The 16,260-nt window shown below is 47.0% G+C and overlaps 1 protein-coding gene across 1 annotated transcript in view; it reads left to right on the forward strand.

Moving 5' to 3' along the window:
- Ankrd44 (ankyrin repeat domain 44) overlaps positions 1–16,260 on the forward strand; it is a 166,059-nt gene that overhangs the window by 42,093 nt on the left and 107,706 nt on the right. Inside the window, exons 5-8 of the mRNA XM_010631961.3 lie at positions 2,489–2,559; positions 10,889–11,089; positions 12,010–12,097; positions 15,242–15,384. Of these exons, the coding sequence (XP_010630263.2) occupies positions 2,489–2,559; positions 10,889–11,089; positions 12,010–12,097; positions 15,242–15,384 (503 nt within the window). The remainder of the gene's footprint in view (positions 1–2,488; positions 2,560–10,888; positions 11,090–12,009; positions 12,098–15,241; positions 15,385–16,260) is intronic.

Consider the following 16,260-nt stretch of genomic DNA (forward strand, 5'->3'; position numbering starts at 1 on the left):
CTCACCACGGCCAAAGCAGCTGGTCACAGCCTGGGTGTGGAACGCAGCTCACACGTGCCCTGGTGGCCAGCTGGTGACGAAGGCCCTCAAATGAGACGCTTGGAGGGGAGTGTGAATGACAGAGTGGCAGTCAGAGAGACGGCGAAGGCCCCTGGCGGGAGCGCTGTCTGCTGTGGACCCAGAGGGACTGCACCTTTCAGCGAGGTGAGCTCACCTGGCCTCCATGCGGAGAGAGGAGCCGGGAAAGCAGAGTAGCAGCAGGAAGACCAGCAAATAGTGCAACACCAACCTGATGTGTGCTCTCGGACTGGACTGGACAGCCAGGGCCATCAGAGGCGTGCGCTGTTGGCTCCCGTCCTCTGCCTCACCTGGCAGGGGCCACACAGCCGGGCCACTTTGCATGGGAAGGACAGGGAGGGTTATTTTTCTACCAGGAGCTAGTAACCCAGAACAAAAATAGTTTAAGGAAAAGCAACTCAGTCCCCTTTCATTCTTATGGAACATAAAACTTCAGATTTACTGGCTTTCCTTAAAATAATTTTTTGAAAATATTTAAAACATTTGGAAAGGTATGGAGAATAATATAATAAATATTTCTATACTTTCTAACAAGCTTTAAGAAATCTTAGCATTTTACCATTTTGCCGTACTTGCATGTCACACACACACACACACACACACACACACACACACACACACACAGAGTACATCCCTTCTTCCTGAGAAGCAGTTGATGTCCAGAAGTGGTATCTGTTCTCCTTGGCCGTATTTTTACTTTCATTTGATGCCTGTACATCCATAAACAGCGTGTAGAATTATTTTTGTAAATTAAAAAACTTTATATACTGCTATTATGTTTCAGGTGTTCTGCAACTTGATTTGTTGGCTCATTGCTGTGATTTTAAGCACCTCTGTACACAGAGCTTCAGGCCCTCTGTGACTGTGTTGCTTTGCATTGTGCACCAATGCCACAGTGTAGCTTCCATTTCCCCTTATCAGCAGGCGGATCCCGATTCCCAGCCTCTGTAAGCACAAGCCGGGCAGTGGACCCCCTCAATTTTGTTTGGGCAGTACCTCATTACTTCCTTCGGAGGGGTTGTATCCATTCCCACTCGCGCTGACTGTGTTAGGCTAACCCATCGTTCCGAACCCCGGCTACCTGTGGGCATTGTCACATTTTACCGCTTTCACCAATGTGGCGGGGTTGTAATGGTTGTTGGTGCTGCTCTCTGCTGCTTCTCCCTGATTAATTTTGAGAAGGATCTTTCCACGTGTGGCTTGCCTTTTGCGTGTCATCTTGCATCAGCTGTTTGAGTTTACCAAAAAATTCAAAACACAACATGTACTTTGGCCAAGGACTATGAGTTATGGGCTTTAATCCAGCCTTCCAGGACTGCATGAAGCCTGAAGGATGCTTGGGACTTGAGTCCCAGAGAAATGGCCTAAATAGGAATGCGTTCCAGCCAGACGGCTTTCTAGAAAGACAGGCAATTCCAACACATACAAATTTATAATCTAAGAAAAGGCTTTAAAAAGATGTCAATACTTTTAGAGGGTTGGCAAGTTTTCAGAATGTAGGAAGAGTAAATACAAGAGCCGGAAAGGATAAGTTCTGTTCATTTCTAAACCAGAAAGGTGGGCTTTGTCACAGCCACCTGGCTCCCCCTGTTGGAATCAGGACGTAGAGAGGAAATCTAAAGTTTGTGTTTAGTAGCTGGAAATTTGTTTTAAAGTTCGGCAGTTTTTCTGGGTTCAACACATGGGTTTCCTTGTCCCCAGCAGTCGTAGAAAGATGCTTGTTTGTACAGGTTCAGATGATGTATGTGTCTTTGCATTTGTAAACCACTTCCCTGGCTTCCTCCCACTTCCTCGGGCATGGGACAGGCTTTTTACTTCCTTTAGAATCTGAGTCACAGATGCAGAGGGGATGAGATATTAGATCTTAGGACCAGTTGGTGCAGAAATCAGGATTTGGATCTGGGTCTGGTGAGGGCGGGTCCTGTTGTCCTTCCAAGAGCGCGTTCCTCTCCCTCTGGAGCACTGTGGCTATGGCTTTGTGCTCTGGAGCTGGTGACGCCTGCCCCAGCAGTGGTGCTGCACTGCTGATCGCACTGTGCTCCGTGTGGAGCAGGGGTTTGAACCCCTTAGGCATGCTGGAGCCAGTAGAATCAGCTTTGAAATGATTTTGACTTTGATTAACCAGCAGGAGTTCACCGTGGCTGTCAACACTGCCTTTGGATCCTTGGGAGCTTTTCACCACCTCAAACCGGTGACATCAGAAAGGGGTTGGAGGAGGGAAGTTCCCTCCACCTCCGTTTTTTATGATTGATGGTCATTCTTTTTTCAGTTAGACAAAAATTGTATGAGTTCTATGATTTGCTATTTTCCCTTTATCCGGAGCCTATCACTAAACATCTAGCTCCCTTTTACTCATGAGAGTTTTGCAGCCTTTTTCAAAAGCTTAAAAACCTGTGCTGTTTGGTTCTAGGAGCTCGTGTCAATGCCAAGGACAACATGTGGCTGACTCCGCTGCACCGGGCGGTGGCTTCCCGGAGTGAGGTGAGCGATGACCATATTTTATCTAACACCTGCTGTCCCCAGAGCACGCATTCTTTCCAGTGGATGGGGGACCCTCACTGGTGAGGAAGAGGCTTCAGCTCTAATTTAGAAGATCACCAAAATGAACAGCTGCCTCTTTGACATCTCCTGCCTGTCAGAAATGGGCCAGGGGAGTTGTGGCAGAAAGGTGCAAGCTGGGCAGTGTGGTCTTTGACTTCAGTCCCCTCTCAGGCTGACAGAAGAGGAGGACAGGAAGCAGATCAGTACGATATCCGAACGGACTCAGAGAAGGAAGCAACTCCAAACATAGAGGCAGTCCTCCAAGGAAAGATGTCTTCTGATCTGGTCCTTAAAGGATGAGTGGGGATGTCACCAGCTGGGAAAGGAGGAAGGGCTGAGGCATGGAAGTTAATGATGGTGGCTCAGGTAGACATAACTGGAACACAGAGGGTTGTGAGGAATAAGTCAGAGTGGGGCCGGGCCAGGTGACAGCCGTGGGGAATGGTCACAGCAGGGGCGTGGCTCATTCAGAACAGTGATTCAGGAAACAACGTGGTGGTAGGATGGAAGAGAGAGGAAGAGAAGAGTTTCAGGCAGGGGTTCCAGTTCAAGGCCAAAGAGACCCAAGAACATGGAGCCGAGGCACGGCACGGAGTCAGTGATTTGAGGGAAATCAGACGCAAACCCAACAGGTTACCTTGTGGAGATGAAGTAAAACAAAAGTCATGGGTAAATGGTGATATCATAAACTCTATTAATCAACTTTCTCATTACTGAGACACAATACTTGACACTTAAAAGTGAAAGAAGGAGAGCTTTAATTTGGCTCATGGTTTCAGTGGGTTCAGTCCATGGTTGTCTGGCCCTAAGGCAGGAACATCATGGTGGAAGGAAGTGGTGAAATAAAGATGCTTAGTTCATGGTGGTCAGGAAGCAGAGCAGGGGACAGCAACAGAGAGGAAGGGGTGAGGGACCCGATATAGAATCCAAAGTTACACCTCCATGACCCACCCAGACATACCTAAAAGTGTGCTTTACTAATCTCCTGGGTGGCTTCCAAACCAATCAAATCAAATTGATACAGTTAAGCTTAACCACTACATCGATGGAGAAGACCCAGAGCAGGTGAGGCAGGGTCTAGGAAGGTAATTAGTTCTTTTCAGTACACTGAGTCTGGAAAACATGTCTCTGGAACATAAGCTCCATGAATACAGGGATCTATGTTTTGTTCCTTGAGGCACCCCACTCCTGATACACTGCAGAAACACAGTGGACCTGATACTCAAGAAATAACCCAACTTGACTGCTGGAAAGTCAGGTGAAGATGGCTCATAGATTAGATTATTTGTGTAGTTCAAAGATTCAGTGCATGATCTGGTTGAAGGGGAATAGAGGGACGAGAAGAAGAGACCTCTGTGGTAGGGGCAGGGACTGTGGTGGGGGTCAGCCCAGTCAGAGGAGATGCCCACTATTCAGAGATACAGGATTCTTACCTCGGAGGCCTTCATGGGTGAGTTTGCCCCATGAAGCTCCGCCTTTGGAAAAGGGGATGTCTCCTAGGCACACCAAGGAGAAGAGAACAGATACAGTGAAGTTGCAGATGTCAGTGGTTAGCGTGGATACTAGCCTTTCGTCTTGGGAAGCTACTTGGATATTTCTAAATATCTTTAATAGATGATGGCTTATCTTCCTTGCTGGGCTGCATAATTTGAGAGTTTTCAAAAAGAGGTCCATTGTGTTGTCTTTCTGAGTGGTCCACATGGAATAAGGGAGGTAAATAATTCTAAATTGCCTTGCTTGGGCGGTGGAGGATTCAGCATCTTCGGGTGGGCCCATGTTGCATTTCCATGTTGCCTGGGAAGCTCAGTGGGCTGCTTGAGTCAGCAGGACCACCTCACGAGGTCAGCTCATCATAGGGGAATATTTCCTGGTCTAAATTTTAAGACCACCTGATCACTGGTAAATTTCTTTTCAGTATCTCTAAATATATGGGGAGTGGCTTGTTTCCTTTTAACAAGGTTGTTTTAGTTTAAAAGTTACTATACTTGCTGATGGGGCTACAAAGAGAAATAAGATCTGTGGTTTTGCCCTCAGACACAGTAGACGATTTCAGTAAGTAAAGGTCACATTGGTGTCCTTCCCAAGAGATTTACACCTTTCTTAGCTCTAGCTGCAAAAGCTTCAGTCCTTAGAGCATGCTTCCACCAACCATCAGCCCATTTTCTCCATCTTTAGTGGTTGGAACCCAGTCAACTCAACAGTGGGCTGGCCTTCCTGTCTGGGAAAGAGTGTTGCTTCTCCGGGTCACAGCGCCCTCTGCAGGCTTTCCAGGGAAATATCCCTGCAGATGTCTAGGGAAGGATTTCAGGATGTTTGCAAACAAACCCTGATTGTAAATGATCTGATCATAAACAAGCTCTGAAGGACAGTGACTCCATGTTCATACCTGTCCCGGCAAGCTGAGAAGCTCCTTAGGAAAACGGGGTCTCTGTCTCCAGAGCTGTCCTGCAGTGAGCATCTGGACTCCACACCCATCCCGGGGCTGGAGAAACCCCATTCAGATTCCATATCCTTGTGTGTTTGGTCCTCTTGCTATGTCTTCCCTAATTCATAGTTGGGAGACAGGAAGGAAGCTTGAGGGAAGAGGGGAGAGGAGGTTTGCACCGGTGCCTGGTGTTTTGCTGCTGGCCTGGGCCACAGCGTGACGGTGTGACAGCTGCGCCTGTCTGTGCTCAGGTGGACGTGTGTATTCAGCGTCATGTCTTCATGAAGGTTCTAAATTGTGCTACCCTCACAGCCTCCTTTCCTTGCATGACTGCCAGGGCTGTGAGGAAGGGAAGGACATCTTAAAGTACTAGGGTGTGTATTTGCGATGCCTGCTGTCTCAGACTGGCCATCTGGGCTGCTAGGAGAATAATGCGGTGTTGCACTGGATAATTCCTCTTGTTTCCCCTGCTTAGCTTATTCTGTTGCTCCTTCACTTCTCTTTCTTGGGAAAAAGCAGCTATAGGGAAAGGAACTAAAGGAACCCAGAGAGCCCAACACATGCTCCTGGAAGCTGAGCACATGTGCGTTGGACCCCCTGGGTGGAGTGGGGCCTGGAGGGCCTGAAAAGTGTGTCTCTGAGGACAGCGTGCCTGGCTTTTCATATGGGGCCTTTCCCCTGGGAAGAGCCAAGAGTGGCTCTCAAGTAGCTCCACGAGTAGCTGAACTTTCCACCTCCATTCTAGTAGCTATCTTTTGGTCAGAAAAGCTAAAAATGGTTGCATGTATCTTTGGGGCGTAGGATCGAGGACATGGTGTCTGTGTAAAAGCACGGCCAGGAGCAGTTATGGAGCAGTGTTGTGTACCAGGTAGTGTGCTACGGACTGGCGACCTGTGCACTGTCCCATTTCAATCTCCAGGATGTCCTTTGTGATTGTATCCTTGGGAGCACTAATTTAGGAAACAGGATCCCAGAGAAGTAAGGAGCCAAGATGTCCAGCCAGTGGGGGAGCAACCTGGGAACCTACTTGGGAACTTCTCCTCTGCTTCCCTTGTCCCTTAAGTGACTGTCAGCCAATATAATGCATCTGTTTTTGGCTTCTGTGCAGACAGCATTCCCAGCTGGAATAAAAATCATTCCCAGAGCTGAACAGAACAAGTGTTCTACTTCATAGCTTAAATTTTTCAAACTCATGTTTTTCTCCTTCCTCTAAAAAACACTGTCATTGCTGTGGGCTAACTGCTAGTAGACAGGAGAATTGGAAAAATTATATAGAAGATTAGAATGTCATTGATTTCTTTAAATTATCTTTGTCATTATAGAAAGATCTTTGCACCTATAGCTTAGGCCTTACCTGGGACAGAAAGACAGTAGGCCTTCTATTCATTAGTTAGAAGTAAGCGGAACTCAGGCTCGTGTAAGTCACCTTGCCCTCCAGCCTCTCCCCCATGGACCTGTGGTTGTCCCAGAAACCTGAATCTTAAAAGCAAGGTTCTGCTGCCTGTGGTCTATATGCCAACCTGGAAACTTGGGGCTGAAGATCGGGAATACTTCGGGTCTGCTTTTCCTAACATTTTAAAGTCAGTGCTTTGACAATGGTTCCCTTGAAGTCCTCTCCTTTCCCAGGTCTCCATTGGGCCACCTTTGTACTACTGTTCTTAAAATAACTGTGCTCTATAATAATTATAATAATTAAGAGTGAGTTTAGTTTGATGGTGGGTAGCTCTAGAGGAATAACCCCATTCATTGAACATAACGGTTGAACACCAATTTCTACTGTTCTTGTAGGATGAATATGGACTTCCTATAGTCAATATGGATAAAAGCCTCACATGATGTAGTAATACAATAAAAGCCTTCAGAGCTTGAGTGCAGCCTCAGGGACATTGGCTCACACCACAGCAAATGTCCTGTTAATACTTACAGAGTTTGCTGGTGATTATAGCAGTATATTTATTCCACTCAAATTTATTGAATATCACAGTATTCAGGGAATTTACCAAATCGGATGGAGCATGTAGAAAGTTGTCTACGACTCAGACCCTGGAGAAAAGCAACTTAAAACTGATAAAGTTGGACTTTGCAAGAAATCTGTAGTATAGCTATTAGCATTGCTTTTCCATAAGTAATTTATGAACAACTTCAATGCAGTGCACATTTGCAGGTCAAAGTACAATATTACACAATCATTTTTAAGACCCACGGTTTCTCTTTCCTCCCATCTTTTCCATGTGCCACAGGGTCTGTGTCCACGCCTTATTACAAGGCTGAAGTGGCTTTTATGAAGAGACACTTGTGGAAGGGGCATCACGCGACTGCAAACGCCACCTCCAGTCCCGTCCCCTGTGACGTGTGCAATAGTCCCTCTCCTCTGGCCACTATTTCTGTGGCTTATCCAGGGCAGCCTGCTACGAGGGTGCAGCCCCAGGACTAAATGTGGAGCAGGCTGAGGGCCCGGGATGCTCCCCTGTTTTGTTCACTAAGCAAGAAACGCCACTCACGGTGTGGCCTGCACACTAGTGTGGACCGAGAGCCATGCTCCTACTTGTGCGATAAGAGTGATCGTTTGGCAAGTTTTAGGGCAATTTATTTCATGCCTGTTAAATTTAATAAGATAATCGAGATAAAATTTATTTTTTATCTGTCTCTTTTGTTATTTTTAGTTTTATCAGTCCATGTTTGCAGTACGTAGTGATTACATTCATGGTGGGAGCTGGTACGTGTACAGAACACAGCTTAATTCTTTCTTCGTCTCCTCCCCTCCCCTACTGTCCCCTCCTCTGTCTCTTGGTCCCGTCTCCATATTTCCTGTATGGAAGTGTTGGTTCTTGGTGATTGAAGTAATAGTTTCTTAGCAGATATTTCAGGCTGTGCACCTCCTGTGACCTCTGTGGCAGGGCTGTGCCCCCACAATGCTTTGTTCACAAAATGGACTACAACTTACCCGTGGTTACAGTGGCCTTGGAGGTATTGGTTGGTAAAGAATCACTCCCACGTTTGGATGTATTTATTTATATGTTACTATATGCTGTTTTCGTTTAGGGTGTTGCTCCGGGTGAATTGCAAATCATTCCTATGCATTCACTTAAAAGTAGGGCAAGGCACATGTGTAAATACCAAATAGTTTCCCTGGTGTGAATATTCTGCAACAATGCATAAGATTCTAATAAGATTACTGACATTTAGAAATGGGAGGAAAGGAGCTAAAGGTGTAGGGAAGGTGTGATACGTAGGGGAAGAACAAAAAGGGAAAAGAAAAAAATGTGAGAGAATGAAAAGATGAAAATAAAGTGTTTGTAGATGGGGAGGGGAGGAGGGGGTGAAGGGAGGGCAGAGGTAAGGGGAAAAAAATGAGAATCAAGACTTGCCATGTAAAGGTACATGATCCCAACAATGAATGTAACTGTACTGTATCCCTAAATGTACCAATAAACTCAATAAAAAAAAAAAAAAGTAGGGCAAGGAAAGTCCCAATTCCTGGTGAATTTGTTGATCTTACCTCCAAGTAACGTAAACTTATGGAACGATCTTGTATATTTTATTTTCTTAGCCTATTGTGAACTTGCATAATATTTATCACAAAGCAAGAACACACAAGTCAGTGAAACGACACTCAAGGTGAAGTATTCAGGTGATAGCACGCACCGTCATTTTTCTGGGAGTGTGAAAAGGATACCGTTCCATGTTTTATAGTATTATTTTGAGAGTTGTCTCCAACTTTGGGGGGCATGCCCTCTCAAAACAAGCATCTCCTCTATGCATGGACTGTGTATATGAACTAGCTAACATGTCCAGGCACCTACACTTAGGGGGAGGCTCTTCACTTACAACGGTCTGACACGAGCATTAGCCAGTAGCCTTTTGATGACCTTCTCTGCTTTGGCCAAGTTCTAGTGAGCCCTGATTAAATTTGTCCCTGCTTTCATGCTGTAATCTTGACAATGGCAAGCTGCCGTGGGAGAGCAAGAGCTTTGGCTCCATGGCTTCCACAGGGTTTATGCCTGCACGTGGCTTCCACGATGGGTTCCTCTATGGGTCTTGTCCATTTTGGGGTCCCTTTAGTCTAAAGGGATATAACGGAAGCTGTAGCCCCACTTAGCCAGCCTCTCTGTGCCTCTCAGTGCACTCGGAGCGGGTGGACGGAGGGGCTGCCCCTCGGTGCTGTGGGGCCCCACTTTCCTGAGGGCACCTCCCCAACACTGAGAGTGAGGACAGGACTTCTGTCTGTGGAGGTCACAGAACTGACCGGAAGAACAATCCCAGCTCCAATACCCTCTTTTTCACAGAAAACAAATACAGACGGAGATGCCAGTATTTTCTCCCACACTGCAGTGGGTTGTATCTGCATCTACTTAGTTTAGTTCATTTAAACTTTACAACTTGTGAGATCAAAGTTGATAAAAAATATTCTACTTATTCTAATCTTCATCTCATTTTACAATGTATTTAATCTCATGATTTAGCCTTTCTTTTAGTTTTGTTCACCCAGGGAGGTTTCAGGCGAGAGCTGCCTAGTATTTCTTTCATTGTGCACAGTTCTAGCAGAGTTTTGCACATAGTTGGTGAGCATTTCTGATGTGTGTGCACATATTTCACTCAAAAATGGGCTTGGGGAATATTCAGCAGTATTTTATTGTCATTCTTTGTGAGGGTAAGTGGCGTCATCTCCCTTTTTTATAGTCTTAAATTGCTTGCTGGACCCTTAAATTACTTGCGTGACCCTGTCAGTCAGCCTTTTATTTGCACTATCTCTTGAAGCATCCTTCATTGTCCCACTGCTTATTTAAACTGTGTTATCTCAGTCGCACGGTTAATTTCCTTTTGCTCCCATTCTGCTGTTCAGGCTAGCCATTCACCTCAATGTATTGGTGCTTCTGATTCATGCAACATTACGCATGTCTCACCGTTCATGTCTGGATTTTGCTAAGTTTCGAGTCGTCTTCCTGGGGCAGTTGAATATACCTGTGTGGCACAGTCAACTGAACACTCCAGTCCTGTGGGGAAGGAGGTGGCTGAGGGTAAATTCTCAGTCCACGAAGGATGGCAAGAATGCAGTCCTGATGCCTTTCATGGGTTACTGATGCCATGTTGACAATGTGGCTGTGTAGAAGCACCAAGGAAGTCTTGGGCACAGAGAGAAGCCACCGACATCTGTCCCCACCTCTGAAGGAGCTGTGTCAAACCTCCACTGAGCACAGGGGCGCTCTCCAGGAGCCCCTTACCCCTCAAGGAGGGACCAGGCATTGACTTTCCAATGTTCCCAGGTGATCCTCCTGAACTGCCAGGGGTGAGAGGTTTAGGTGAAGAGGCTGCTGAGCTGTCTAGGTCAACAGAGGAAAAATCAAAAGCAAGAAGCTCAATAAAGTGAGAGGGGACCCCCCCGCCATTATGACACAGAAAAGGTTGAGGAAAATGGAACAATCTCATAGCTTTTTCAAGCCAGGTAGGGGCAGATGTGTTCTTTTCCTTGACAGCACACTGATCACAAAGACCGAGGGTTAAGAGGTTGGCACACAGAACTGAAGGGTTATACATCGATCCAAGAGGCCTTTTAGCTTGGGGAGTTGGGTGGCATATAGACAGACACCTTGGTCCTTTGGCAGCTGCCCCCCGAGGCGCTCACCTGCCCAGTGTGCTCATCTGGCCCACAATACCCTCTAGCTTGCAGGGAAAGGTACACTGGATTGCAGAGGAGACGCTGCCTTGGTCTGCGCCCTCACTGATCTGCAGCCAGCCAGTGACAGCAGGGGTCCCCCTTTCTGCTAGGGCCCCCTGTCCAGTTAGGCATCTTCCAGCTGACCTAGCCGTGGTCAGCGATCCCTGCAAACTGTGCTTCTGTCGTAGGAGGCAGTGCAAGTGCTGATCAAGCACTCGGCAGACGTCAACGCACGGGACAAGAACTGGCAGACGCCGCTGCACGTGGCCGCAGCCAATAAGGCCGTCCGGTGTGCGGAGGTTCTCATCCCGCTGCTGAGCAGCGTCAACGTCTCCGACCGGGGCGGGCGCACGGCGCTGCACCACGCGGCCCTGAACGGCCATGTGGAGGTGGGTGTTCTGGTCGGACGGCCCCAGGGAACCTGAGTGTACTGCTGAGACTTTACAGAATATGAGGCTCCTAGTGGGTGTGATCGGGCATACAGTGAAAATTAAATTAAAAAGCATATTTATTGCAATAAAAGACACATTGCCGTGAATCCCCTCAAACTCCTCCCCTCACTTCAGATGCGCTTGTCCCACGGTCCTGGCCACTTCCTTCAGCAGCTCTGGAGTCCTCTCTCCTGAGTGTCTTGAGTCGCACTGTGGTGGCTGCCACGAGGCCTGAATCGATTCAAAACGTTTCCCTGCATGGTCACTTTAGGGAAGAGCCGAGGTCACGCAGGGCCGGATCTGGTGAATAAGGTGTGTGAGGGCCCAGCCTCGTGTTTTACGAGCGTGGCTCTCTGTTGGGTGGCCCTCGGCGGCAGCATTCACTGTGCTTTTGATCACCTAAAGACACTCGGGAGATCAGACTTGCAGGGCTGCTGCAGGAGGCAGCGAGAATGATGGAACCACAGTGCCCGTGTTCAGTGAGCTCTTCACCGTATCTTCCCATCACCCCTCTCTTGCCTCCGTATATTTTAAGGCCATAATGATTTTTTTGAGACAGGGTCTCACTATGTTGTTGAGACTGACCTGGAGCTCACCGTGTAGCCCAGGCTGGTCTCGTACTCACAGTGATCCTCCTGCTTCAGCCTCCTGAGTGCTGGGATTACAGGCATGTGCCACCACGCCCGGCAAAGCCATAATGAATTTTAAAAGTAGGTCGCCCCTTCTGCCTTTTCCTTCAGCCGTGCTGCAGGTTTTCTGTGACCTCCTCTTCCAAATTCCAGCTCTCTGACCGGCTTTGGGGCTTCGATCCCCTCCAGTAAACAGGAAGCCCCCACCCTTACCGGGCATCCCCTTGATCCCTGTTGGTTGTCTTTCAGATGGTCAATCTACTCTTAGCCAAAGGGGCAAACATCAACGCGTTCGACAAGAAGGACCGGCGAGCGCTGCACTGGGCCGCGTACGTAGGTGAGGACGCTGTGCAGGAGCCGGGTATCTGAGACACTGCCTGGGTGAGCCTTGGGCTCGCCTGGCCCAGTGGGTTTCACCCAGGCAGGCCTGACGCCGAGCTTGAGATCCGGGAACAAGTGGGGTGCGCAGGCACGCTCGCTGGGCAGCTGCCTTGCAGAATTTCATTTACCCTGGAGGTGGGGATGGGAAAGAGGTTGACACGAAGTGGCGAATGAGAACCATTGCAGAGCTCCTCAGCGGAGGTGCTGCAAGACTGAGCTCCTTCCCTGGTGTTTCTCACGGGAGAGCATCCTGCCAGCAGGAGAGAAGACCGCCCGTGAGCGCTAGGTACCAGCGTCTGGTGCAGGAGGCGGTCCTGGTGGGTTCTGGGAGATCCGCACAAGGGGGCAGGACAGTAACTGCAGAGCGATGTTTAGGACCATAGATGGATTCTGCATTACACACAGGAAAAACGGATCGCAAAGCAGAATGAACAATGTGGCTCTTCTTTTAGTAGGGAAAAAGATCTATAAACAAATCTGAAGCCAAGAGTGGTGGTGTAAACCTGTAATCCTCGCACTCTGGGAGGCTAAGGCAGGAAAATCCAGGTTTGAACCCAACCTGGCAGCTTATCAATTTAGCAACACCCTGTCTCAAAGTAAAAAAATTTTAAAAAAGGACTGGAGTTGTACACAGGGTGAAGGCCCTGGTTCAATCCCTAGTACTGCAAAAATGAGTAAAGAAGGAAATAAATGTGGAAAATATTATGTACAGAAATATTAACTGCTCATCTGTAAGAATTGGTGCTTTTGATTTCCTTTTAACATCTTTGTGCCTTTCTAAATCCTTTTTAACAAGTCCTCAAGCTTCTGTCATCTTTGTCATCCATTAATGTAGGAAGAACAGGTTAGGTAAGGATGAAATGAATTATGTGGCTAAAGAAGGGGCTGAATGATCCCTCAGGCTTCAAAGGCCCAAGAATCTTAGAACTTTGCAAACATTAGAATTTAAAAACAAAGTGGCGTGGATTTCCCGGCTGACTGAGGCATGGATCCTGAAGGGCGGAGGCCAGGAGCCAGCAGAGAGACATTTAGGCAGAACATACACTAAACAGGAGTGGGTGGGCATGGAGAATCAGGGCTTCCTGTTCATCCTTTATACTGAAAGCATCTGGGTAAATGGCTTTAAAGAAGTAACGTCATTATTGCCTGTGCCACCATGTTACAGATTGGAAAAAAATATAAACCAGGACCAGTAGCTTTAGGTAGCACCACTAGTAAGAAAGTGTCTTCCTATGCACAAGTCTTGGGAGGAAAAGTCAAATTTTAATAAAACAAGTCAATGCCAAACTGCTTTTTTCTCTGATACACACACACACACACACACACACACACGCACACACACACATTTTAGGCCCTGGAGTCGGTAACTGTCTCCTGCCCTTCAGTTTACTCTCTTTGGAGCAATGGTCATGAAGTGTCACAGAACTTTCAGTTATGAATGAAGAGCAGATGCATTTATCATACTGTATTTATTGAGCTGAGGAGCAGAGTGAAATATTCTAGGAAAGATTGCTCCCTAGAGCTGCAATGAGGAAGATTTTCCCTTTAGCACAATTAATAAGACACTTTTATATTGAGCCATAGGAAAATATTATTTTTATGGGTTAAAAAATCAACAAGTAGAAGCAGAAAATAAATACATGAAAAATGTTCAGCATCACTGGTCATTCGAGAGATGCAAATGAAAACAATGCTGAGATTCCACCTCTCCCCAGAAAGAATGGCCGCTACTGAGAAATCAACCAGTAACAAATGCTGGCAGGGTTGTGTGGAAAAAGAAACCCTTCTCCACAGTTGGTGGGAGTGTAGACCGGTACAACCACTGTGGAAATCAGTGTGGAGATTCCTCAAAAAAACAGGACTAGAGGTCCCATTTTATCCAGCTATTCCCCTGTCCGGTGTGTTCCCGAAGAATTTAAAAACATCATACCACAGTGATATATGCTCACCCATGTTTATAGTGGCACAGTTTAGTAGCTAAATCTTGGAAACAGCTCATTAACTGGTGAGTGGATAAAGATGTCTTTTTGTTGTTGTTGTTTTGGTTTGGTTTTTGTTCCTGGGAATTGAACTCAGGACCTTGCACTTGTAAATCAGGTGCAGTGCCACTGAGCTAAATCCCCAGCCCTTGTGTGTGTGTGTATGTGTGTGTGTGTGTGTGTGTGTGTGTGTGTGTGTAAAATGGAGTACTACTCAGCCTTAAAGATAAACTAGAGTCATTTATAGCTAATTGGATGCACCTTGAGTCCATACTTTTAAGCAAAATAAATAGAACATACATTTGTAAATTGAACTGAATTGTTTCTCTGGTGTGAGAAACTGCAAGTGTAAATGGGGACCAAAATGTGTAATACATGTTGTGAAATAGGAAGAAAATGTTCAAAGGGGGAAGGAGAATTCGGGAGAGGGTGGAGAAAAGGAAAGAAGGAAAAGAAAAAAATATGTATGAGAAAAGGAGAAAACCATAAATAAAGCTTTTGTAAATAGGGATGGGTGGAGGGGTTGAAGGGAAGGAAGGGGGAATGGGAAAAAATAAGAACCAAGATGTATCATGTACAGGTACAAAATCCCAGTGATGGATGTGATCATAGTGTGTACCTGAAATGCACCAGTGAACTCAGCGAAAATAAATCAACTCAACAACAGCAGTGTCCTATGATTTAACATTCGCGTGGGCTCCTTCTGATTGACTGATGTTTTTTCATCTATCAGTTTTCCCATCCCAAATTGCTCCTGTTAGATTTTTCAGGGAAGAATGGCAGTTATTTCCAAAGCATGGCTGTCACTTTAACACACCTGTAAAAGGTGGCAGTTCCAGTGTGGTGTCAGGAGTTGTACATGCAGTGGCAACCTCGTCCCACTGCAGCTCCTTCCAGTCTGTGTGAGGCTCCTCCCTCGTCTTCCTGCGGCATTTAACACTGCTCAGCACATAGTAGGTCTTCAGCACATATTTGTTGAATATTTGTCACGAGGCAGCTTTCTGTAAAAAGAGCTGAGCAGAAACCGGTGACACTGAGAAGCCACCTGTGATGATCGAGGTGAAACGAGCTATCACACTGCCCGGAGAGGTTCATGGTGCTTTCTTCCTCTGTCTGTCAAGGTCACCTGGATGTCGTGGCCCTGCTCATCAACCATGGTGCAGAAGTGACCTGCAAGGACAAGAAGGGCTACACCCCACTGCATGCCGCAGCCTCCAATGGGCAGATCAACGTCGTCAAACACCTCCTAAATCTCGGGGTGGAGGTGAGTGGCAGTTAGTGCATCCTGCATGGCCTTGTTACCGGCGAGTGTGAGTTCGAACAACAGAGATGCACCACTCTTTGTGCCAAACTCAAGCCCTTTTATTATATAGCTGGCAGCCGAGGTAGCTGGTGCTCAGAAATTTCCTGGGCAGTAAGAAGCAGTTTGATTTCTCCTTTTAAATCATGCTTTCATCTGGGGAGGGCTTGGGGAGAGGAGGCGGAATCTTACAGAAGCAGAACCATGCCAGAGTACTGCGGGGCACAAGGTGAGCTACAAAACATCCAGCGACTGCAGCAAGTTTACTGCCAAGCAGGACGTGGGGTTTGGGTGCTTTGTTCAAGCATGAGCACTTTGTTCTAATGCAGGTACAGGCTGGCATTGAGGTACAAGATGGAATGGGGCTGGCTGTCATATTCCCAACTCCTCCAAGCATGGTATCAAAGCATTGACTCAATGAGAGCCTCTCGAATGGGCAGGGAGTCACACAAGGGACTGTAGTAGGATCTCATATCCATCAGCTTAACAGAAGCTATGCCCTGTTTTACAAAGTTGATTATCCAATGAAGTATACAAGGGCCAATCAAGAGCCCAAGAAATAGCAGGACGAGGGTACCAGCCAGTCTGGTGATGAGGGGAGTTACCCAGGCGCTCTGATTGAGCAAGTTATGATAGCACAAGTTGTTACTTTGCTTTGCTTCTGACATCTATCCAGATTTTCCTTGAAACGTCACCACTTAGCAAGGGGGCTCTTGCTGAAGTGCATTTTAAGGCAGAACTTGAAGCTCTGATTGGGCCCAAGGCCCTCCCACCCACATAATAAGGAGGCTTTACTTTTAGACAGAGCCAATAGTCCTGAGCCAGGTCTGGCTGAGTTAG

Source organism: Fukomys damarensis, unplaced genomic scaffold, assembly GCF_012274545.1.
Source record: "Fukomys damarensis isolate Sample0158 unplaced genomic scaffold, DMR_v1.0_HiC HiC_scaffold_26, whole genome shotgun sequence".
Taxonomy (NCBI): Eukaryota; Metazoa; Chordata; class Mammalia; order Rodentia; family Bathyergidae; genus Fukomys; species Fukomys damarensis.